The sequence below is a fragment of the Phodopus roborovskii genome, unplaced genomic scaffold (genome assembly GCF_943737965.1).
Source record: "Phodopus roborovskii unplaced genomic scaffold, PHOROB, whole genome shotgun sequence".
In the NCBI taxonomy this organism is placed as follows: Eukaryota; Metazoa; Chordata; class Mammalia; order Rodentia; family Cricetidae; genus Phodopus; species Phodopus roborovskii.
This window is the reverse complement of record NW_026126433.1, coordinates 45,105,384-45,130,047: the sequence shown is the minus strand read 5'-3', so window position 1 is coordinate 45,130,047 and position 24,664 is coordinate 45,105,384. Positions and strand designations below refer to the sequence as shown.

At 38.5% G+C, this 24,664-nt stretch overlaps 1 protein-coding gene across 4 annotated transcripts in view; it reads left to right on the top strand.

Annotated features, from left to right (window-relative positions):
• The window catches only part of Rgs7 (regulator of G protein signaling 7), a 369,936-nt gene that overhangs the window by 190,865 nt on the left and 154,407 nt on the right, over positions 1–24,664 (top strand). For all 4 annotated transcript variants that reach the window (XM_051186346.1, XM_051186345.1, XM_051186347.1 and 1 more), the window contains exon 3: positions 5,933–6,029. In XM_051186346.1, coding sequence (XP_051042303.1) covers positions 5,933–6,029 — 97 coding nt within the window. The remainder of the gene's footprint in view (positions 1–5,932; positions 6,030–24,664) is intronic.

The window sequence follows — 24,664 nt, the reverse complement described above, 5'->3', positions numbered from 1 at the left end:
GTAGGAACGTCCTTTCTGCTTTCACAGTAGTAAGGCAGGAGTGCCCTTTGGTCACCAGATACACCTCTCAGACAGATTTAAAATTCATCAGTTTACCCAGGAGACTTACTCACCTCCATCTTGAAAACAGAGAGGGCCTTTCACCCAAACACTTCTGTATTCTGTGTCTTTGTCACCATCCTCTCTTGATCTTCTGTTAATCATACCTTCCAATTCCAACCCCTCGAGAATTACATGTTTATTGGAGTATAGCTACATTACTTGAGATAGATCAAAGAAATTCTTTTGCTTTTGAAAAAAAATTAAAATGACATATATTACAAAGACTTTCAGAAAAAAATCATAACAGCTAACATTTTTAATCTTTAAAATTATTGTTACTGTTTTTGAAAAAATTGTCTAATCTAGGCTAGATTTATAAGTCGATGAGATTGCCTTATACTAAGTTTTTATTAATAATGAAACAGCAGTTTCTATACATGAAGTGAGTGAAGTGAGCTGCAATGTGGGGGAAAATCATCACTTACAAACAGCCTTAATTGAATTATTATAGCAAAAAAAAAAAAAAAACCAGCTTGTGCTACAAATTTAAATCTCATTATTAACTCTCATTAGAAACCACTCTGCTTTCCCTTCTCAGCACTATTCAACTCAGCAGTACACATCACTTTTCCCTGGAAAAGCTTTCTCGAAGAAAAAGAATTACACAGGCAGACTTAAATTTTGGCATACCTGCCTCCACCTAATTGCCTAAGAAATCCAAGAAGCACTTTAGTGATCATTTCTCCCATTTCCACAGCTAGCACTTAAAATGACAGCACACATGATAAATTGAAAGTATGCGCACATATGAAAAACACATCCCAGATGCTCAGGGAGGCTCCTCTCATTAAGTCTCCAAATGTCTGTGCTTAATGGCGGGTTACAATACGAAGTTGGAAAACTTCCCTTGAAATTTTGATCGATTCACTTCTCTCTCAGAACCATAGCAGTATAACATGTTTCTGCTTTCCTTCAGTGCCTTGCTGGCAGTTGCAGTGTCTCGGAGAGTGAGTGGGACTAATGAAGTCAATGGTAATGATATTTTACAAACCTTTCTGGTAAACATAACAGTGTGTGAGTTGCCTTTGTTGTTGAGAAAACTGGAGAGCTAGGAAGGCTGCCCACAAAAATGTGGGGACCTGTCTGGGGCCTCTATCAATACTTTGAAGTTCTTTAAAAATGAGTCTGCATACTGTACTTTTCCTTCAATGCTCCCCAAGTGTGTGGCCTGCGGCTGTTTAGCTTGATTGGTGTGTGAATGTCATCCCAAGCATGAGCTGCTGCTTAAGAAGAAACAATAATTATGGATTCCCATGAAAGGAGCCCGTATCAGAACCTTTCTCTTGAGACCTTGTATATGGCTGTGAACTGGGATCACATGGACAAGCTGATAGTCCCAGCCACCAGTTTAATGTGACATGTTCATAGAAGAAAGACCTCTAATAAATGAGTCAAGAGACCCCAGCCTTCAGTGTAACTGAAAGAGACAGAAGTCCAGGAGGGAGATTGGTGAAGAACATGAGAGAGCAGTATTTTTTGGCCATCAGGAATGGATATAGCATTGTTTCTCCTAACTATGCATTTCCATAGTTAATTTGGCTCTTACTTAGGTTTACAAATATCGTTTCCGACATTTTTCTACTTAATTTCCCCATCTTTGAAGAAACAACACAAGCACCACCAGTATGAAATCTAAGTTAGAACTGACCCATAGACTTTTTCCTTTGCAATTAGCTCCCCCCAAATACAGTAGAGTAACTACACATAGCACCCCCACTGTGTTGGTTATTATCAATAATCTGAAGATTATGTATTGTACACAGAATGGTGGGTCAAGGATATGTACAAAGATGATGTTTTATAGCAGAGACGTGAGAGTCTGTGGATTTGAGTTTGTTTGACAAGTACTAGAACCCATTTCTTTAAAACGGCTATGATACCGCATGTGCGTGCGTGCGTGCGTGTGTGTGTGTGTGTGTGTGTGTGTGTGTGTGTGTGTGTGTGTGTGAAGACACAAATGCATACACATATACACCACATGAACACAACATTCACGGGTATCTAAGGTCTTTTCATGTAACTCTGAAAGTATGTGGATTTTCTTTTCTTTTTGTATTAAACTAAGTTGTCTTGGATATATTTAATACTTGTTAGAATTAATTTTGCAATGTCTTATTTCTCTTGTTGTCTACTTTCCTCTATTAATGGATTTGTCTGTGTTTAACATTCCTTTTCTCAGCTAATTGTTATTTCTAATGTTTCTAAGGCAGTTAATTAACCTTATGTTAAAGATTGACATCAAATTATTGTCCTGAGATAGAAGTTAGAGGACAGGTTTTTGTTGTTGTTGTTGTTTTGTTTTCCTGACACAATGTTTCTCTGTGTACTTGCTTTGTAGACTAGGCTGGCCTCAGACTCATACAGATCTGCCTGTCATTGCCTCCTGAGTGCTGTCATTAAAGTCACCACCACCTGGCTGGAGGACTGGTTTTGCCAGGTGGATTTGAAACTCACTTTAGGGTTTAGGAACTGGGTTGTTGCCTTTTCTTTGCATTAGATTTATTGCTTTTTTTACTTATTTGGTAGTTTATACTTATGTAGTCTGAAATGCATTTTATGGATAAATCGTATCCAAACAAATATTCAAACAGCTAAACACCTTTGCATATTTGTATTCTCAGTTTAGAGTGCAAATTCTAGTTTTTGCATTATAGTTAAAATTTTCCCATCATAAAAATTACGGTTCATTCCTCATAGAGGGATACTTTCTCAGCCTAGAAACACAGGGTCCTGCTGCAAATGTTAAGACTTTGAAGATCCCCCATGGAAGACCTCACCGTCCCTGGGGAGCAGAAAGAGGATAGAATAGAGGGTGGTGCTGGGCAGAGGAGAAGGGGAGGGAGAGGAAACTGGGATTGACATGTTAAACAAGCTTGATTCTAATTTAAATTTTAAAAATTATGATTCAGATCTGAGCATTTGGGAGGTGGAAGCAGAAGGTTCTCAAATTGGGCTATATGTAGCAAGACCCCAAATCAAGAAAGAAATGATGGTTCAAGAAAAGTGAAAGATTGTGAGATGCAATAACACAAGTCACTTTCAATTCTCCTCCTAGCCTTGCTCTAAATACCCCTCAACACAGAGGTGACTTCATGGAGAAAGTCCCTCTGCTCATTGCTTTGTACCAGGGTTCATCAATGCCACCCTCCTGGGTGAGCACAGAGGAGGCAGAGGAGGCTCTGTGGCTGTCTAATCGGCCAGTTAAGCCTTTAAGCAGATAATACAGGGGCTTACAGGCAGGCGAAGCAGCTTATTCTTCATTGTGTCAGGTGAATCAAGGGCAAGCAGTAACTAAATCAAAAGCCAGGATGTCTATTTTCTGTTTCTATACTTAGATATCTTTATTACAGGAGTACTTGATTACTGTTAGGGATTTTGGAGGCCTGGTGATCAAAATATCTTCCATTTCTATTCGGATTGAGCACATCAATCAAACAGAAAGGGATAGACAAAAAAGAATAACCTTAATTCTACTTAGTTGTGCACTGTGTGTCACAGTTCTGAAGCTCATTTCTCTGACTACACTTGATAACTCTGAAGCCACCTCTTTGGAGCAGGCCTCGGCGGAGCCTTCCAGCCATGAGAGGAGGAGTGAACCAAATTCCGCTTCACATTCTGTACCACACTCCTTACTGGCTAATGTGTCCATGAGCTTGGCTCTCCCTAGAGTTAGGGCTTGGACATTTGGAGGCAGTAGGGCACATCTAATGATGTCTGCTTATGCTGAGAAACCTGAGGCTGGAGAAGAGGTATTCCTAAGTCTTAGAGTATAGAACAAGTCCAATATTTGTTGTCCTATCTGTCAGGTCTTATGCATGTTATATCATTGAGCTTTATTTTATCCCACCCCGGTCCCAACACCAGGTCCCCAGACAACATTGTAAAGGATCTATTCTAAGCATTGGTCTTACTGTTTTATGAAAGAACAGAGTAAGTCTTAGTGAAATTATTTAACTTGCTCAAAGTACAGTCACTGTAAGAGTTGAGACTCAAATCTAGACCCACCTTACACGAAAACTCATTCTTCCCACCAGGGTATTTTGAATGTTAAGGAAGCTAATGACATTCATCCAAGCAAAACAGATTTTTTTTTTTTTTTTTTTTTTAGTTGAAAATTGCTCTGAAACTATGTGGTGGGAATTAGGTGACTCATTGATATAAACTATAGAGTATCTTTTTTTTAAAAGCTTTTTTGCTTTGAAATAATTTTAGGCTTACAGAAAAGATGCAAAAATAACACAAAGATTTCCCATTGGGCCTTTGCTTGGCTTCCCTTCCTGTTAGCACCTTACATAAGCATGGCATAATTGTTGATATGGGAAATCGATGCTGGTTCGTAGTTAACCAAACTGTAAGCTTTACACAATTTCAAGTTTTGTGGGTTTTTTTTTGGGGGGGTGCTATTTTGTAGATTTTCTGATCCCAGTGCCGATGGGGATTCTGATTAAGGGGCAGTGATCAATGACTTCAGAATGGGTAAATGAACAAATGAAGTTTAAGTCACATACTACAGTTTGGGAATCCTGTGTGGAGTTTTGTCACGTAGTTGTGAAGCTCATGAAGAGACAATGAGGCTTTGATTGAACGTTTACTATAGAACTAAATTCCAGCTTAGACTTGGTGATGAAGAGAGTTTTTTTTTTAATTCTCTCATATATTATATTCTGACTGCAGTATATTACTTCCCATGACCCCTTCCTTTCCTCCTAGTCCCTCCCTACACCTCCCCTCTCTCCCAGATCTATTCCTCTCCCATTTCCCTTTTTAAAAATGCAGGCCTCCCAGTGATATCAACCAAACATAGCATAACAATAAGAATAGGCACAAACCCTCATACTAAGACTGGATAAAGCAACAACATCTTAGGATGGAAAGGGTCCCAGGACCATGCAAAAGAATCAGTGACAGTCCCTACTCCCACTGTCAGGAATCCCTTAGGAACACTCAGCTACACAAACATAATGTAAATGCAATGGACCTAGGCTGAGACCCATACAGGGTCCCTGGTTGTTGGTTCAGTCTGTGAGCCCTTATGAGCCCTGCCTAGTTGACTCTATGGGCCAGCCACGTTCTTCTGCTGTCATCAACCCTTCTGACTCCTACAATTCCTCTTCACCCTGACTTGGTGATGATCAAACTTATAGAATTATGAAAATACTTGAATGTAAAGAAGGTGAATGAACAAGATAAAAGAATAAAAGAAAGATGTCAGTGCAATCTGCCAACAGGACAGAAGACCAGAAGACACTGGTGGATGGCTCATCTCTCTCTCTCTCTCTCTCTGTCTCTCTCTCTCTCTGTCTCTCTCTCTCTCTCTGTCTCTCTCTCTCTCTCTCTCTCATGTGTGTATCTCTTCGTGTTTCTTCTCACATTAGCAAGTGAAGGAACCAGTGGTTTCCAGTCTGTCCTGAACTTCCAGGCAGACTGAACTCAAGTGTTAGCCTAAACTATAGAAGCTCCCCCCATTAAGGGAAATGCCACTCAGATCGTTCCCGGGCTTCCACTTACTTTTGGACTAAGTTAAGTGGAGGTGATGTGACTCTGCCAACAGTGCTTTCTGACCCAAATACTGTTCATTCCCACTCTTTAAGCCGAAGAGTATGAAACCTGCAATATTGAAACACAAAATTCTTGTCATTAGTTTAACGCACCCCAAATAGACTTTCCCCAGTTGCTAGCCCTTTTCACTTCTTGCTGACCAAACTTTAAAATATATTAGTGCAACAAGTTATAGAAAGGTAAGAGAATATAGAATTATCCTACATTAGGCAAACTTTTGAAACAGCGAAAAGTTCAACTTTTTAAACATTTTCTTTGTTTTATCATTTAGATGGAGGATGTCATAGCACGCATGCAAGATGAAAAAAATGGAATTCCCATCCGCACTGTCAAAAGCTTCCTTTCCAAGATACCTAGTGTCTTCTCTGGTAAGTGTGCATCTAGCACAGCTCTGTTTTTTTCATTGCATATCATGTCACTGTTTTGTAAACCTTGGTATGTTGTTCAATAGCAACTAGTAAGATAGCAAGACACCTTCATCAAGTTTAGACCCTGGAAATGGGTGTAAGACATGCTGGAAATGAGTATAAGACATCATACAAAACAAGTGATCTAACTTGACACAGAGTCACTTGGAAAGATAGAGTGAACACAAATTTAATAAGAGAAAAGAACAATGTGAAAATAGTGATGTGTGAAATGATGCCATGGAGACTAGATGTTGAAGTTGAGACAGTAAAAGACAATCAAGAGGAAGCTGGGGAAGGAGTCTTGGAGCACAGGGCTGATCAGAACTGGAAAAGTCAGGAAGGATCATATCACCAGCGATCACAGCCACATCTGCTGTGCCGAGAACTGGGCAATGACACAGAGGGCAGGTGGGCAATGAGGCATTAATTGCTGTAGCTAATTTGTGTCTCTAAAAGCCAATCACAGGACTGAAATTCTGACAAATCAGGGTGATAGAGCGCTTTTAAATATTTGTATAGAATGCTGTGATGAGGGGTTTGGGGAGATGGCTCTGTCTGTGCAGGCCCGATCACCTAAACCACATTTGTCTCTGCATAACCCAGGTCAAATGCTGGACATGTGGATTGTGCCTGAAACACCAGCCTTGTTGGGGTTAGGATGAAATAGAGACAGAAAAATCCCTCAACCTCATTGGTCCACCAGTCTGGCCTAATGATGGGCTTCAAGTTCAGGAATAGACTCTGTTAAAGATGAAGAACAGTAAGAGACACATGAAGTTAACTTGGGGACTCCACAACTTTACAAGTTTACCCTCATGCATCCTGAAGCTATATGCACATGCACAAGTGTGTGCACGCACGCACACACACACACACACACACACACACACACACATATATACACACACACACACTCAGGATGCGTGCGCACATGTGCACACACAAGAGAAATGATTGTTATAATGCATAGGCCAAGACTTTAACATTCAGGGGTTGAAGAACAATGAAATATAAGAGGATTTTGTAACTGGCTGTGCAGGATAAAAGAGTATATAGAACATTTTTGTTCTCATTTTTGTGACTGGAAAGTAGAGACTCCTCATCAGAAATAGGAGACTATGAGAATCATTAGCAACAGTGTAAAACCCAAAAGAATAGGCAATAATCAGTGAAAAATGTGTCCTCTGACTCCATGAAGCTGTGACAGATCCTGCTATGGAGCCTGAGTGGTAATGGCCATGACTAGTGAAGAATCATTTGAGGCCTGATCCACCAAAGCCCAAGAGGAAGTCATGATGGACAGAGGAGGTTTCAAGAGACAGAGATTCAGGCATACATGGAGGGTGCATGGCAGAATCCTGCAGCATGTCCACTTTTCATGTCCACTTCAATCCTGTGTCTTTCCTTCCTGTCTACACCTGGAACTTGATGCCATATCCATTATCCCCCATCAGCCAACTTCAGAACATTCTATTTATTGAAATGCATGACCTCTATAGTCAGTTCAGAGAACTCTTGATGAAAATTATCCTAAGCTGTTTTCTCTCCATTATTCACTTCCCCTTCTTTCTTCTTTACCCCACCTGTTCTTTCTCCCTTACTCCCCCCAGTCTCATATAAAAGCACACCTGCAATGAGTGTCTGTGGAAAGTTAAACTTTTCTAGAAAATTCTGCTTTCATAATTTTGTAAAATAATTTTGCTCAATTCATGACTATATATTGCCTTTCAAACTTTGTTATGATAATATCTTTAAATATGACTAATAGAAAATGGAGAAACTAGCAAGAGGACAATGTTCACTTGGAACATGGAAAAGTCCACCATAGGAATTTTGTGTTGGAACGTTGTTCTTTAGATTTAGGAATTCCTACACAACAAGCAACTGGAAGATTTTTTTCCACTGACAACATCATTGTGTTAATGGTTAAGTAGGATTGGATGTAGAGTTTGAGAATAAACCCTGATTTAGAGTTTACCAATATAAAATAATAGCAATAGAAGCTAATCAAGGAAAATATGAAACTTGATATCGAGGTGTTTGTGTTCTAATTGAGACTGTGTTCCTTAGAAATTTCAAGGAGTTTCCTGTTTCAGAGTTTAATTAGTTACTTTGCAATAGAGTTGATATGTCTAGAATTTGTTGGCTTCTTTCTAGCAATATTTTCAAACTATAGTAGCCTCAAACTCTATATGTTTTATTAAATTTTAAGTGTTTCCTGAGTCAGGATCCACAGGTTGAAAACTGCTGCTTTACAGGTTTTTTTTTAAAGGGCTAAATTTTAATTGTACTAAAAAAATACATTACACTACATGTTAAGGTGATATCACAGACTGAAGTGTGTTCTTTTAGTAGATGTTTGAAAAGTCATTTGTCCAGGGAAGCCAATGACTTTGTATGCTGATTGAAAAAAGAAGACAATAAAAAATAAAAATTAAAAAGTCAGTTGTGAGGAAAGAATTATACAAAGGCCAGCACTATCCAATTTGATTTGACAAAAATCCTAGTTTGCATATATGTCCTCAGTTATGAAAGTACAACTAGTATGAGATTTGTCATGGTACCAAAGCCCAAGGTGGGCATGATTATTTGTTTACTATTTTCCTACTTTTGAAAGGATGCTCTCAAAATGTTTACTTCATGGTTTCTATGCTGCTTAGACCAATACAAAGAAATAGATTTACTCTGTAATAAACCATTGAGAAAGTAGCATCTGTGAAGATAGATGTGACTCCTCTCCCTGCTTCTTCTTAAACAATAAAACTATAATTTCATTTTATTTTATCTTGTCTGAAAGTTCATTGGTAAATTTAATGTTCTGTTCAATAGTTTTCACATGACTTATCACTTATTTATTATTTTTCTTTGACTTGTTTATGTTTTTTTCTTTGATTTATTGAGGAAAGGTGAGGAAAGGGTCTCACTCTGTATTCCAGGCTGGACTGGAACTCATAGTGACTCTCCTGCCTCAGTCCCCTGAATTATTGACATGAGCAACCACAACAAATTACTTGTGTGTGTGTGTGTGTGTTATTTGCATATATTTATAGTAATGGCACTTTAATGCAAAACCTGGAGCATATTAGGTCCAGTATTCTACCATGGAGGTTTACCGCCAACTTTCCTTTTCTTCTAATAGTTGTTTTTGTCTGTTAAGTATATGTATATGTACTTGTGCATGTGTGCCCTTTTCAATTGCTTGTCTATGTTATGTTTTGAGGCAAGGTTTCTCCTTGAACCTGAAGCTCCATATTCCAGATGGGTTAGATTACTGGTGAATGTCTGGGATCTGCCAGTATCCATCTCTCTTGCATTAGGATTACAAGCCTGCCGTTATGCCTGGATGTTTTTATCCTTGATTTCTAGGGACCCAAACTCAGATTCACATGCTTGTGCAAGTATTTTACCAAATAAACAGCTCCCAGAATTTCTTCCTCTTATTGTCTTTATTTGGTATGTGGGAGCACTGGAATGGAAGTATAGCAGATTGTTTTGTTATATTTAAGAGACACCTGAGATGAATTCTGAGACAGTATCTGAGAAGTGTCTGCTGGCCTCCAGTAGTGATGTTAACCTTAAATCCTTTCCAGTTCAAGTAGACTGGTCTATCTGGACTTTGATCATAAACCCTCCATCACAATATAAGATGAAAGATGAAACTCAAATATTACTGTGTGTGTTTTATTAAAATGTTCACTCAAATTTGTACCATTGTATCTGCAATTGGAAAAGATAACTGTAAAGTCAAAATCATGTCTATAGCTTTAAATGAGTTTAAGTCCCATTTTGCATGGAAACAATTTCTCTAGAATTCATATCCTGTAACTTATGGTGCTTATTCATCTCACATCTGAAATCTTTGGTGAGGCAATCCATGGCACTACTATCAGCTGAAAATGGTTTGTATTAAAATCTGAACGTAAGCACAATAAAGAGCCACATCCCAAATAAAGCAGAAAGTTTATGAATACTAGAAGAGATCATTGATTTTACATTTTAAAGATGTTTGTGTGTTATAATAGTACTTTACAGCCATGCTATTTTATCTTGGCTACATGCATACTTGAAACAAGACTCAAAATTGACAATGTAACAATGTAGGCACTTTATCGCTTAACAAGCTGTTAAAATAATATATTTTTATGCTTTCTTTAGAGAATACTTTATAAGAGATTGAGTATTATTTGAGTGTAAATTTTTGGTTTATATAAGCATGGATGCTTTGGAAGCTAACAAGCTTATACTACATAATGGTCCTTAAGTCCCAATGAGAGGAATATTTACTTTGTTAGTATTCTAATGTGTCCATAGACCATGAATAGCCTTGGAGGTCTGTTCTGCTTTCATTTACTTGAGACAAAGTGTCATTCTTTGTGTGCCCAGGTTGGCCTCATATTCACGATCTTCCCCCTTCAGCCACACCATGCCTGGCTGTCATTTTCTTGCATTTTTTTTTAATGATAGAGATTTATCTTCATACTGACTTTGTCATACATATTAATCAGTAGTTTAGAAAAGTGCTACACAGTTAGGGACTTTAAATACACTAATTTATTTCTTACAATATTAAAAATAGTTATTGTTTGATCATCACAAAGGATTTGGAATGTCAGGAAGTTTAACCATTTAGTCCTACTTTTGTCTAGTCTGCTAAGGCTTAACCTACAGTGGAGCCAATCTTGAAAGCAATTGTTGTTCTGACCTCTGCCTTGAGTTTTTCTTTGTACAAAGCATCTGTTGTTTCAGTGCCACAAAGACATGTCTCTGAGTGCTGCAGCTATTTCCAGTCACTCTCCAATCTCCAGCCCTCCAGTGGCAATCTTTTGGAGTGCTTATAAAATGACCCTGGTCTTTTGTTTCTCCTATGGGTCACTACAACCTTGGCTAAACCCTCTTCTAGTTTCTTCATCTCTAAAGTTTTGTGAGTAGGCCTAAATATTTCATAAAGTTCCCTTCCCTTATAAATGCACAATTCAGAGAGTTAGTGAGAGACTAGACTCTCCCCGGGCTGACCGTCCTTGTATAGACTATCACAGAATACATGAAACTGTGACACAGTGATGGGTTTCTTACTCAACTTCCTTTCTCAAGGTAATAACACTTGCGCTCATGGTTTTAGTTATGGATTTTATGCTAATGCATTTGTGTAGTTGATATTTTTCCTTTGAACACCATTCAATTTAACTTGTGTTGTAGTATTTCTACTTAAATATTTCAAAAAAAGCTTCAAATTCAACATGTCCAAAAATGAGATTCATTGTCTCACCCTCCACCACTCATTTTCTCTGTAAAGATTATTGCATTGAAAATGCTGTCATCACCCTGACTCTTCCACAGCCTCTCCTTGAGTCTGCTCTGCTTTCAGGTGTTATCACTGTCTTGTTCAGAATAGCCATGTAGTACTTTGTCTCACGACCATCTGCTCTAGTGCTACTCTAGTCTGAAATATGTTTTGCTCCTCAGAATTAAGTTCTACCTCCACTTTGCATGCCATCTTCTCTTTTTCTATGGGTATATGAAGAAAATACACTGGTATTTTAAAATCTCCAGGAATTCAGGTCATAGTGCTTCAGAAGTCATAGTCCAGTTCTTCGTCTTCACCTCATTCCATCTTACCATGGATATCTGCCATCATAATTTTCTGTCTGAAACACTTCCTGCCCTTTCTCTGTTTGCACTGTTGAGAAATAGTCTCTTCCTGTCCATCCTGGTTTCCTTTCTTGCTTCTTCACTTAACACCATGCTATTTCCTCTCAAAGCACTTTATTCCATCTAGTAATTATAAAGTCATTCATGGCAGCAATTGGTAATGCGTCTCCTCAGTAATCATGTAGACTTTGGCAAGACTCCATAAGCTCACTCCTGTCACCCCAGAATAAAGCCGTCATCCATCATAAGAGGTGTTCATTAAGTATTTGCTAGCTGGCTGAACAATCATTGTAATTTTTAGTGGGAATATTCGCTTTCACATTGATTTAGACCTTGGCTACACTTTCTGGATTGTGTGGCTTTGTCAACATATTCAAATTATTTAGCTTTAAAGAAGAACTTCTTGTAAAAGAAGTTTAATCTTTTCAATAATATCTGAGGGAAACAAAATTCTCTTGTTATTTTTCACAGTATGTATCACATAAGCTGAAACATAATACTAACTTCTTGGTTTTATTCAAGTGGGCATTTGGAGCTGACTAAAACTCAAGATTGTAGAATCATCTTCTCTTGTAATGATAAATTATACATGACTTGGGTGTTTACGGCATTAGAAGTGCTATTTCTGGCTTAAAGAAATAAAAGCAGACATAGTCTCTGACCATGAGGGGATCAAATTCTAGTGAGACTACAAGCCAGAAAAGCAAAAAGGAAAAAAGAAAGAAAGAAAAAGAAAAAAGGGAAAAATAATGACATACTTTCTAAGTCCTGTTGTAGAAGCTTGTAGAGTCATCCCAGGGCTTCTGGACCAATGGTATTTGTTGGGAAAGGTGCCGCCAGCTTAGAGATTTGTGCAGTGTCTATCAGACTCAACAGTGGAAGGGAGGTTTCTATGTCAGGACAGATGCCTGAAAGTACATGCATACCTCTCCAATAACCTTTGTGAAAGGATGGAATGTTTGGGGAGTGAGTGAAGGGAAGTGAGTTAAGGGAGAAGGCAGAAGGCAGGAGTTGGAATTCTGAAAGCCAAGAATCTGGTTATGAAGAGTAAGGAAAATTATTGTCTTAATGTCATAGATTTTTATTTGTTCCTTGAGAATTTTGTACAACCATACAATGTATTTCCATTATTTGTTCTCTACTCCCTTGTTCTGTCTCTTCTTGATTTCCCCATCTCCCCAAACATCTCCCAACTTTATAATTTTTAATCATGCTGCCCATACACTCATTGGTCTGAGCCATCCACTGATCAACCTCACATGGACAAGAACCCTTTCAGCATGGTGCTATGGATTGACTACATCTTGTGTCTGTAAAGCAATTGCTCCACTGCTGAAATATCCCATTAGCTCTGTTCAAACCAGGGAAGTAGCATTATTGATGTTTAAAAATGGGTTTCTCTTTAAAAGAGGGCTAGAGAATATCAGTCAGTATAGTAAGGAGACGGGTGTTGTGATTATAATTGAAGCAGAGATTATAAAATCTTGATTCAAGGCAAGGCAGTGAAATTTAAAAAAAAAAAAAAGACAAATAAAAGACTTCAGGAATTTACATAGGGTTTCATGATAGCACAACAGCACGAATGGGTTGGGAGAAAAGACTGGAGAATTGAGAAAGGGGACACTGTCAACAGTTAATGTCCATATTTAGGCAATTAGAATTAACATATCAGGATGTCACTGTACTCAGACACATTTTCTTTATAAAAGTGAGGGAGGAAGATAATGTTTGATGTTGGTCTCTCCTGCAATAATCAGAGGAAATGTTTAGCAAAATATTAGATACATATGTTTGCAAGTCAGGGGAATTAGGAGCATGCATATTAAACCCAGTAGTAGAGGAGGATCTGTCTTGGAGCTTTATTTGGTGAAAAAAAAATCAGAGGATGTACCTCTGTGGAACAGGAGCTCTTGTGAGGAGCAAATGTGTTTCCTCTTGGACTGCTTCCATGTTCTGGTGAAGACAATTGTTCAGTTGAGTTCACTTGAAGCATCAGGGAATACAGAAGGATAAAGACCTCCTAGTGACATGATGTGGAATCACACTATGCCTGGTGATAACAACACTCAATGTCAGGACTGCAACCATTTGAGTGTCAAAGAGAACCTATCTTCATACAAAGTAAAAACTCCTCACTTTCTTCAAACTGGGTCAGGATCTGTGCACTGTAAGAGTGTAAAAGATATATTATCAATGTTCTCATGAAGTAGAAGCTTAACAACTTGACCAAACCTCTGTTAACATTTGTAGAAACATTCATCACCATCTTATTCCCTTTAGATTAACCTAGCTTCAGAAGAAACATGATTGCTGAGCTACTGTTCTATTAATGTCTCTTGTCCTTGACATTCAAAGATGCTGTTCCTCTACAGAACTAGACAACAAGCTTCACTTTTGGAAGACTTCCATTTCCTTCCATAAGTTGACTTGGAAGTTATTCTGTTTCCACTGTGAACTACAGCAGGAAATACACCAAAGTTTTCAATTCACTGCAGAGTTTGTAAGTTTCCACTGAATTTGCATGTATCAATGCTTAAGGAACAACCCTTGAGAGCATATACATTTGCGAAACTCCATGTTGACAATGACCAAATAAAAGGTCCCTGCAAAGCATGCCACTGAAGGGGCTTACAGGTCGAAATTACTGAACAAATTCAGGGGAGCCCAAAAGACAGCCACTTGCTCTAGGTTAAGAAGCACTGTCAATGGGGAAGAAAATGAGGCACAGTGAGTAGAAATCTGAGTAGAAATCTTCAGCTGGCCTCTCTGACTTCCACATATTCTATTTTTAATTAGCGTCTGGAGGTTCTCTGTCACAGGCCAGGTTAGGGAGTGGCTTCTCTAAACTCTTTCCATTCTTTATCTGAAATGGTCACATTTATTTAACATACTGCCTTGCAGATGCCTTGTCACCAATGAGAGAAAGAGAAAATTACTGGACAATAGTCTTTCCTATGCCTTTATTATTATTATTATTTTTTTTTTTTTTGTGGCGAGAGGGTATTAGACACTGAACCTAAGGCTTCACACATGCGAGGCAAGGGCTCTACTACCGAGCCAGAGCCTCAGCTATTTTCAAAACTGAATTTATTGTTTTGCACATACTGAGAATAAGCTGTACCACTGTCTGTAGCTCTTAGGGTAGAGAAAAGCATCTTCAATTTTCTATGCCCATTCAAACAATTTCCTCCCCAGAGCTCTACACCTCCATTCAGCAAATTTAACTAAGGAAGCCAAGTAACTGAAACCTTGACTTACTACAACCACAAAAAACAAAGTCTATTTTTGTATTTATTATTTGACATGGAGTAATTAATCATGTTTATCTCCTTCTATGTACCCAGTTGTTTAGTTGACTCATTGTTTTTAGCCATGCATGAGAAACAAGGCAGTACATGAGTTTTTAAAAAGTTGATTTTAAAGGTAATACTTTAAACCTGTTCTATTTCTTTTCCCTTATGTTCTAAGGCTTGCATAAATATAAGCGTCAGAGAGATAATTGATGTAAGTTTAAACCTGTCATGTGGGTAGTTGTGCAGGTTCATATCAAAGGAAGCAAACTCAATGGACTTGGCTAGCATGAGTTTTATGAAGGATAGAGCTTTCCTTACTTGACACTGTGATTTAATTTGTATTCAATTTGAAAATGATAGTAAGAATAGAGCATGGTGGCATACACATGTGATCTCAATACTTGACATTCAGGTTAGAGACTATAAGGTCAAGTCCTGTTGGGAACCATAGTGAGTCTTTAAAATAGATTGGGAGTGCTAAGACTTCAAAAGTATAGTGTTTTCATATCATGTACAGATGCACAAGGTACCAGATTTGACTCGTCACACCAAAACATATGACAAGATAGAGGAAAAATAATGTGTAATTATTTTCTGTTAAACCTGGGACACTATTTACCTAATACTAAGATGCTTTTAAGAGTTCAAGATGTTCCTTTCTGAAACTGATGTCATCCTGGGACATTTTTTCCCTTCTGTCCAGAATAGGAATAGCTATTGTTGGTTCTACAGAAACAGTTTGCTATGGTAAAAGACTTCCAAAAAGATTTTGTCAGAAATTCTGCTGTTGATGTTTTCCCCTTACAATATCCAAAAGCAAGTTCAAAGCTACAAACATAAATGTTAAAATAAATCAATAAGAAAAGAGCAATATGCTAAGAATATTGCTAATTCTTAACATGAAATTAAAAAAATTGATTCAGCAGTTAAGGGTACTGGCTGCTTTTTCCAAGGACCTAGGTTTGATTGCCAGTACCACATTGTGGCTTATTAACTATGTGTAACTCCAGTTCCAGGGGTTCCAATGCCCCCTTCTGGACCTCTCTGGAAATACTGTAGAACATCCCACTGTAGATTTCCAGTTCTTTCCTGCCTAGGTGGGATCCTGAGGTGGCCCACTTGATGGGCAAACACCTGGGTCTGATTCCTTAAAGGGAAATTGAGCACCACCAAGACCACAGCTGTTTTTCCCTTTGTACAAAGCAAAATTGATGCATATTTTTTTAAAAATCATCATTATTTCCAGGTCAAAGGTCTGCACATCATAATGGCCGAGACTCTTGACATGGCTAATGAGCATTATAAAAGTCAGAGCACACTACAGCTATAAATTATGTTCTGGAAGTTTGGGGCATTTGAGCTGGTATTGATTGTTCAGTGTTTGTTAAATCTTGGAGCCAGCTTTACTAATGATGTCAAATTTTAATAAAAGGTAAAGTCTTAGTGGGAAGGCAGAGAAGATGAGAGTGCTGGCATAGGTGAAGGTGTAGATTACCAACAAAAATCATTCTAGCCAGTAGCTGGAGATAACTAAACAGGTCAGGTCTCGTTGCTCTTGCAGAAGGCCCAAGTTCAGTCCTCTCATCTTATATTAGGCAACTGACAGCTGCCTAGAGTTCAAGCTTCTGGCAGACCTGATGCCTCTGGTGTTCATGGGCACCTGGGTCACATCCACAGAACCACACTACATACACACACAATAACTGCCAGCATGTTGGGTGCTTACCCTGCAATCACACTCTGGAAGTGATGTTTTCAAATATAGTATTCACATATCTTCAGCCTTAACTCAAGAAATCAGCTTAGCTACACAGATCATAAGGAATTTATTGATAGACATTGCAGTTTCAAAGAACAGGTCCCACACTGACTTATAAGGCCTGTGGAAGGGACTGAGGGATCACCAAGTGTCTACCCCTTGAAGTCATTCCAATGCACTTCTTGAATTCACAAGAGCACATGAAGGCCTAAAAATAATGCAGGAAAGGATGGGATAGAAAGAGATAATCAACTTATCCATATTTAAAACCACATGATTATGGTCTGGTCGAACTACAAGTTATCAGTATTTCAACTGGGTTTAGTGGCTTGGCCTACTTATAGGTTAGAGACAGAAAAATCACAAGTTCAAGGACAGCTTAGATTATACAGAGATTCTCTCTCAAAGCAAAAAGTAAAAAGCAGACTATTGATATAGCTCAGTGGGAGAACATTTCCCCTGGGTTCCATTGCCAGTATTTTAAAGGAATTTAAACAACAAACAAACAAAAAACCAAACCAACCAGGCAAACAAATAAACAAACCCCAGACCACACCAATCAAAATGCAGAATTCTGGAGCCCAGTCCGAGTGAACACATCTAGAAAACACTCTCTTACTGAAGGCTCAGGGAACATTGGGGAAGATGGGGAGGAAAGATTGTAAGAGTCAGAGGATCAGAGTGTTTGCTGTGAGATCATGTCTCCTAAGAATGTCAGAAGAGGTAACCCAGACACAGAAAGACAAACACTGTATTACTCACTCGTAAGAGGGTATTGATGTAAAGCAAAGGGTAAACTGGGAGGTGGGATAGAAGCAATGGAATGGAAGATGGGAACATGAGGGATCAAGAAGGCCCAGTTGGGGGAGGGTCAGAGGGGGGAAGCAATGAAATAGATAAATTGATAATGGGAGACATTATGGGGTTAGCAAGAAACGTGCTAGAGAAAAACTCAGAAATCCATAAGGATGACCCCTGCTAACACTCCTAGCAATAGTGGAGATGGGTATGAACTGGCCTTCCCCTTTAATCAGATTAGTGACTACTCTAATTGTCATCATAGAACCTTCATTCAGTAACTGATGAAAGAAGATGCAGTGACCGACAGCCAAGCACTGGGCTGAGCTCCTGGAGTTCAGTTGAAGAGAGGGAGGAGGGGTCATAGGAGCAAGCAGGGGTCAAGGTCATGATGTGGAAAACCACAGAAACAGCTGACCTGAGCTAGTGGGAGCTCACAGACTATGGACTGACAGCTGGGGAAACTGAATGGGACCAAACTAGGTCCTTTTAATCTGTTTTGGGGGGCAGTGAGGGTGACTGGCAGTGGCACCAGGACCTTTCCAAGGTGCACGAACTGGCTCTTTGGAGCCCATTTCCTCTGGTGGGATGCCTTGCTCAGCCTTGATATGGCATGGGGGGGAGGGGGCTTGGTCCTGCCTCAACTTGGTTGACTTTGTTGACTACCCAAGGAGGACCTGACCCCTCTGAGAGTGGATGAAGGGTAGAAAGATGGAGGCGCGGGGGCAGGAGAAAGGAAGGAAGGGGCAAATGGGGTTGGTATGTAAAATGAAAAATATAATTTTTTTTAAATAAAGAGAAAAATGTCAGAAGCTGTAGCTAAAAACTCTCACCAACATGTCTGATCGAGTGTGGACTGAACAAGGATGTCACCAATTGACATGCCAAATGGATGGGCTAACTATAGGCAACTGAGGAAAGCTTGGTGAAGTGGTTTTCCGTGGAGAAGAACACACCAATTGATCAATTGTTTAGTGCAAAAAGGTACACCCAATAAAACACACATATAAATGATATATATGTATGCATACAGAGTAGGTTGTATTTAGGAATATATATATATATATATATATATATATATATATATATGAACAATTAATTAAAGATCGGGCTGTGATTTTTAAGGAGGGTGGGGAGAGGTGTGTGGGAGAGTTTGGTGGGAGGAAAAGGAAGGCAGAAATGTAATCATATTATAATCTCTAAAACAGAAACAAAAAAGGAGTATTTTGTGCTATATTTTAATCACATAGCAAGACAGAAGTTAAAGAATTTGAAATGGTTCAGTATAAGGGTGCACATGAAAAAGTCATCATTTAGACATAATCAGTGATATTAATCATTTAGATAGTTTAAGTAAATAAAAGATAGAACTCGTTACCAATCTGTCTTAAAATACAAATAGTTCAAAAGGCCATTAAAAAATCGCTGATAAGGAGATATGAATGGGGGAATGGAGTGCTTGAGTTTTATGCTTTATTTATTTATTATTTTTATTTTTTATTTTAATGTCACTAGACAATCAATTTTTATAACTAGTGTGAGTGTAAAACATTAGAATGAGCAATGAATAGAACCCTACTTTAGCTTCATTTCCATTCTCATAATGACTTTATTACCACACTAATGTTAAGCTAGATGTGACATTCCTGTTCTGCTTAGATAGTTAATCTGTTACCAGGCCAACAAATTACCTACAGTGGATGCAGGGTGGCATCTGAAACAATGTTTTCTTAGTAGTTGGAAGACATTTGCTAAATTTGTGTTTTAAAAACAAGATATGTTCAGTTTTGTTTTTTAAAAATCAGTTAACATGATTTATTTTTTTTTCTCAGTCTTTCCTGACTCCTTGTAATGATATCAGAGTCACCTGCTCAATGGCAGCCTGTGTGCATGTTTTGTAGTTGAGTCCGCATGCTGTGCCCAATTCAATATTATTGCCACTCTGGGGTAGTTGCCAATTATGTCCAACATAGCACAATGTTCTATATCAGATTTCCTTAAAGCTGGGCAGTTGTTGCTGACAATGACAGTTTCATTTCTCCCTGTCTGATCATCCCCAGTACCTGCTTGTACCTCAGCAAGTATTTCCCCCTTTTCAAATAAAGTTGGATCACCTTCAGCAACTTTTTTGTTTTCTCTGTGCTCATCACTTCCTGCGTTGGGTTCTGGACAGTCTCTAGTCCAGAGTGCTGCCAAGATGGCTGGGCAGTGCAAAAGGTTGTCTGTTCAGTCCTTAACTGCTGTTTTCACTTAATTATACCTATACGCATGATCTGGAGATGCCTCCTAGCCTTTAACACTCTTTCATGAGTGTTACCTTTTATTCCTTCTGACAGATGTCCATCGGAACAGGACCCTCCTAGTGGATGAGAGCCTTTCTAATTGCTCACATATCTCATGATTAGTTTTATATCATTACATATTAATACTGTCTTTCTCCTGAAATACACACTCCTACTTTGTTAACTAATTTCTTTATTATGATGTCAATGCTTAGTGCATTGAGCCATCTGGAACATTACTGTGAGAATAAAGCAGAGAAAGTCAGAGGCAATCTTGAAAATTTGTTTTGGGAGATTTCCCCGATGTTGACATATTTCATTTTCATTTTGTAGTAATCTGCTCTGGAAATTGCTTAGTGGGAATGCTGCCTTTTCTTTAAAGCAGCAGCAGACAGGGAAGCTCACTTATGTTTGCTCCTGAGAGACTTCTTCACATCCTGCAAATGACAGGTTGCTACTGCAATGCCTCTGATGATGTCTTGGGGGAGGGTCCTCCACTTCATCTATTTGCTACCATAACCTTATTTTCTCCCGAGAAGACATCCAAATATTTACTATACACCGACTCTTCATTGGTGCAAAAACAAGTAAGGATTGATGGCAGTGTTGTTAATCTGGACATGTTCCTATGAAATAGATAATTAGAATGCACAGTATCGCACTGTCTTTTATACATATGGAAGCATTTGGCTTTCTCTTCATGGCTCTCATTGTATCTCTGGACACATATAGAAGGGCTCCAATGATTCCTCTCCTAATCATTGTTGTAATAGCCACCACCACTATGCTCTCTTCTTCTGGGCTAACCTGCTCTAACTATTCACCTCTCTCATTTTTTTTTCTGTGCCTATGCTTTTCTCTGAATTGGTTTTATCTGGAATTTGTCCCTATGGATTGGTGACATGATCTTCGTCACCTGAAGAACAGCTAATGTTCATCTCCTCAGCCCTCAGTGCCTGGTATGCAGACAGTGTCAATGACACAAAGAACAGTAACACAATTAGATCTGTCATCAGCAAATGCCATTTCCTGTTGGTTGGCAATATAAAGAGTGCTCTGCCTAAAGAGGCTGGGAGACACCCAGTGCTTCCCCTGGCTTTCCTATCAGCAGGGAACACTTAAATGATATTGGCTGTGCTTTGCCACCTCATGTGAGTTTCGTGGTCAATAATTTGGAAACTGAACACAGATTTCAAGTTTCTTCAGAATCCTCAGTCGCTCCCAATTTAAATTTTGTTGTTGCATTAGTTTTTAGAACATTTAACATTCTTATATTCAAATGTGATATTCTGCTAATCCTGGAGGAAGAAGCAAGGCAGGGAAGAGACCCATGTCTGTTTCTCATGCTTCGGATGGGAACACCGTGGCTTACCAGACAGCTCTGGCCCCAGTGCTCCTGTGATTGTGAATGTGGTTTGGCCACAAGGGCTGCCAGAGTCACTTTCAGCATCTTAGAGACTTATGCTGAACTAACATTCTGCAAGTGTCAGTCTTTAAATATTTTAATATTTATATATCTTTATCCTTGTAACAATGGAGAACAGTTAAGTAATTTTCCCACATGTAAATAATATAGGTGCCATTTTAATCTATGTTAATGGAAAATGTAATGAATACAAACTATTTTATACCAGATTACGATATGGAATTACACACACACACACACACACACATATATACACACACATATATATATATATATATATATGTGCTACATAAACCTAGAAGCACATATATCTATCATAAAATAGATACTTTGGTAAAAAATAATAGACTATATATGTTTTATATAGTATATAACATTTGTGTTTAAAATTTTATAATATGAGGTTATTATATATACATATATGTATATATATTTATATAAATATATACATACACTGATACAGAGAAGAGCAGCATATTTCACTATCCAGAAATTATATATGAAATAAAAATCTTCTTACTTTGTGTTTCTTTGCATGATTGCTCTATCTATCTGTCTATCCACCATTCATATATTTATCTGTCAACAAGTCTTCTATCTGCAAAATAATAAGATTAAATAGAAGCAAGATATTAAAAGACTTTATATGTATATTACATATTATATGTAATGAAACATATAAATTATGTGTATATACCTTATTTACATGTAAAAATATTATAATCTCTTCTATCAGTAGTAATGTATATCACTTCTATACATGATGCATACATATTACATATATATAGATATTATTTTATTTCAATGGTCATTCTTATTTTAACACAATGTTTTTATTAATTCTTTGAGGATTTAATACATACATACCATGACACAGTGGGCTGAGCTGAAAGCAAGTGTCATGTTCAAAGAAATAAGTGCAGTTCCAAAAAGTAACAAGAATGGTGAACAATGGCTGGAGAGCTAGATTGCTCTGTTCTGTGTAAGCTTCCCTTAAACTTAGAGATTAAAGGGGCTCCATCACTGCTCCAAGTATTCTGCCCTTTATTCTTCCCCTCCCTTGTCCCTCAACAACAGAGAGAAACAGAGGTCTAGGCTGGGTCAAGTGTTGACTTGTTGAGTGTAGTGGGATATTCACTTTGTTTCCTTCTGTGGCACTGGCCACGCCCAGGGGCGGAAGTGACCTGTGGAAGGAGATCTGAGGCAGAGCCAGGGAATGCTCTCCTGCTGTTGGAGAGGGCGAGGAGAGCATCCAGTGGAGCTTGCAGGTGTTCATCTGTCTAGGTTTTAAGTTATTTCTCCCTGAATAAACATTTATTCGGCCTATTTGTTTATCCTGAGAACCCACTATGGCCTGTCCATCATTTCCTTCCATGAATCATAATCTGGAGAGGTCACATTTACATCCCAGGGAACCGCTCTGTCCCTCCCCGTCATTCTCTGTTCCTCCAGCTAGCTCTCTCAGATCCCAAACCCATCTGCTGGCTGACCAGCTCTTTTCCAGGGCAGCAGGTATACTTTTTGTAGATACAAGGTAATTTGTCTTTGTCTCATCTTATTATGAAAATAAGAGTCATTCTTATCCTTTTAACGTAGTGTTTTGAAATATTTGACAGAAGTCATGTACTCCATTTATTCCCTGTACACATAACTCCATCAGAGAGGAGAACAGTGCAGTCAAGGTTTACTTAGAGAGGGAAAAACAGAAAAGGGAAGTTATGGGTGGAGATGGCTAGTTTTGCCACTAGCTGTTTGTTCAGAGTTAACTCATGGAGTGACCAGGCTACTTACTTGTAAGTTAGGGAAATTGTTGACACAAAGTGAGATTTACTGCATTAACAAAATGACATGTTAAGCACTGGCCTGCTGTTCCTTTTGAGGGGTTGAGGAAGATTCCAAATTCAAGATCTGTCTGGGCTAAAGAGTGAGTTCAAGATAAGCATGGGTAACTTGGTGAGACTCTATCTCAAAAGAAAAAATAATACAAAACAAAAATAAGCCCAGGAGACAACTCATTGGTAGAGCACTTGCCTAGCATGTTTGAGGCCAAGATTAAACATCTAATACTAGGGGGAAAAACAAGCAAAACCACAAACAAACAAAAGCAAAACAAAAACAAAAATACTTTAAAAGCTTCACCTTTATATACATTGGACTTTTTTGCACAGCAATTTTATCCCCATTATTTCTCATATAAAAGAACAAAGTTGGCCAAAAATATTGAGATTCAGACCAAAATGTCTTGACCAGTAGATACAGCAGAGGCTAAGGACAACTGTTCTTCCTTCAAACACTCACTGTACCTGGAATCTGTATCTGAATGTATGGACAGTATATTAAGTTCAGGGATCTATTTCTTGTGATTTTTCTTTTAAAATCCAAAGTTATTGGTATAGTGATAATTTTTCACTTTATTAATTCCAATGAAAATATAAAACTCCATAATGATTACAGCAGTGACTCCGTTGTATGAGTGCTTGTCTATCTGACTTTAGATCATCTCCAGTGAAGCTCTTCAGAGTATGGCATCAAGCAAAGTGTCTGGGCTCTCCTTCTGAAATTCCATGCACAACAGCAAAGGTTTCTGTCTGAAGTCATATTGGAGGGAGGTGAGACAGTATGAATGTCAGTCCAGGAGGAGGTATACCCACCTGTAGGACTTCAGAGTGGAGAGATGCTATTGGAAGATGGAGATGATCAGGAAAGAAAAAAAACATGAAGATACAAAGGAATAGGAAGACACTCCTGGAAGCAGTTCTGGGGCAGAAACTGCAATATGAATGAAACAGATAATCTATGTTGCATACATGTGCCACAGACAAAACCTATGCTTCATGGCTTTTCTATGAGGTTCTCCATACAGTCTGCCTTGTGGTTGGTTAGTTCTGAATGTCAATGTGTCATTGCAAGTTGGAACCTGGACATTGCCCATTTAGAAGGAATTTGCAGTTGAGTTTGGTGATGAAATGGAGTAGAAGACACACTCAAAGGAGTTGTGCAGATCATGCTAAATGTGTTGAAATTTCAGTGTGGTACAGGTGACAGACAGATTCACTGGCTCCAACCTTATTTCATTCCACACCTGGAAACCTCAAGTTAACAAGCTACATTAGTGGCTCTCTATAGAAGGAAAACATTTGTGATCTATACATAGGTGTGTGTGTGTGTGTGTGTGTGTGTGTGTGTGTGTGTGTGTGTCTGTTACTGAAGTTCAAGCTTGGAGCCTTACTCATGTTATGTAACTGCTCTATCGTTGAGTTATATCCTTAACCTAAGATCATATGTTTTTACTGCCCTTTTCATTCAGAAGGGTGCCCTCTTGAAGTCTACTAAGACATTGATTTTTCCAGGTGGAACATCTGTTCTTTTCCATCTTCTTCCCAGAG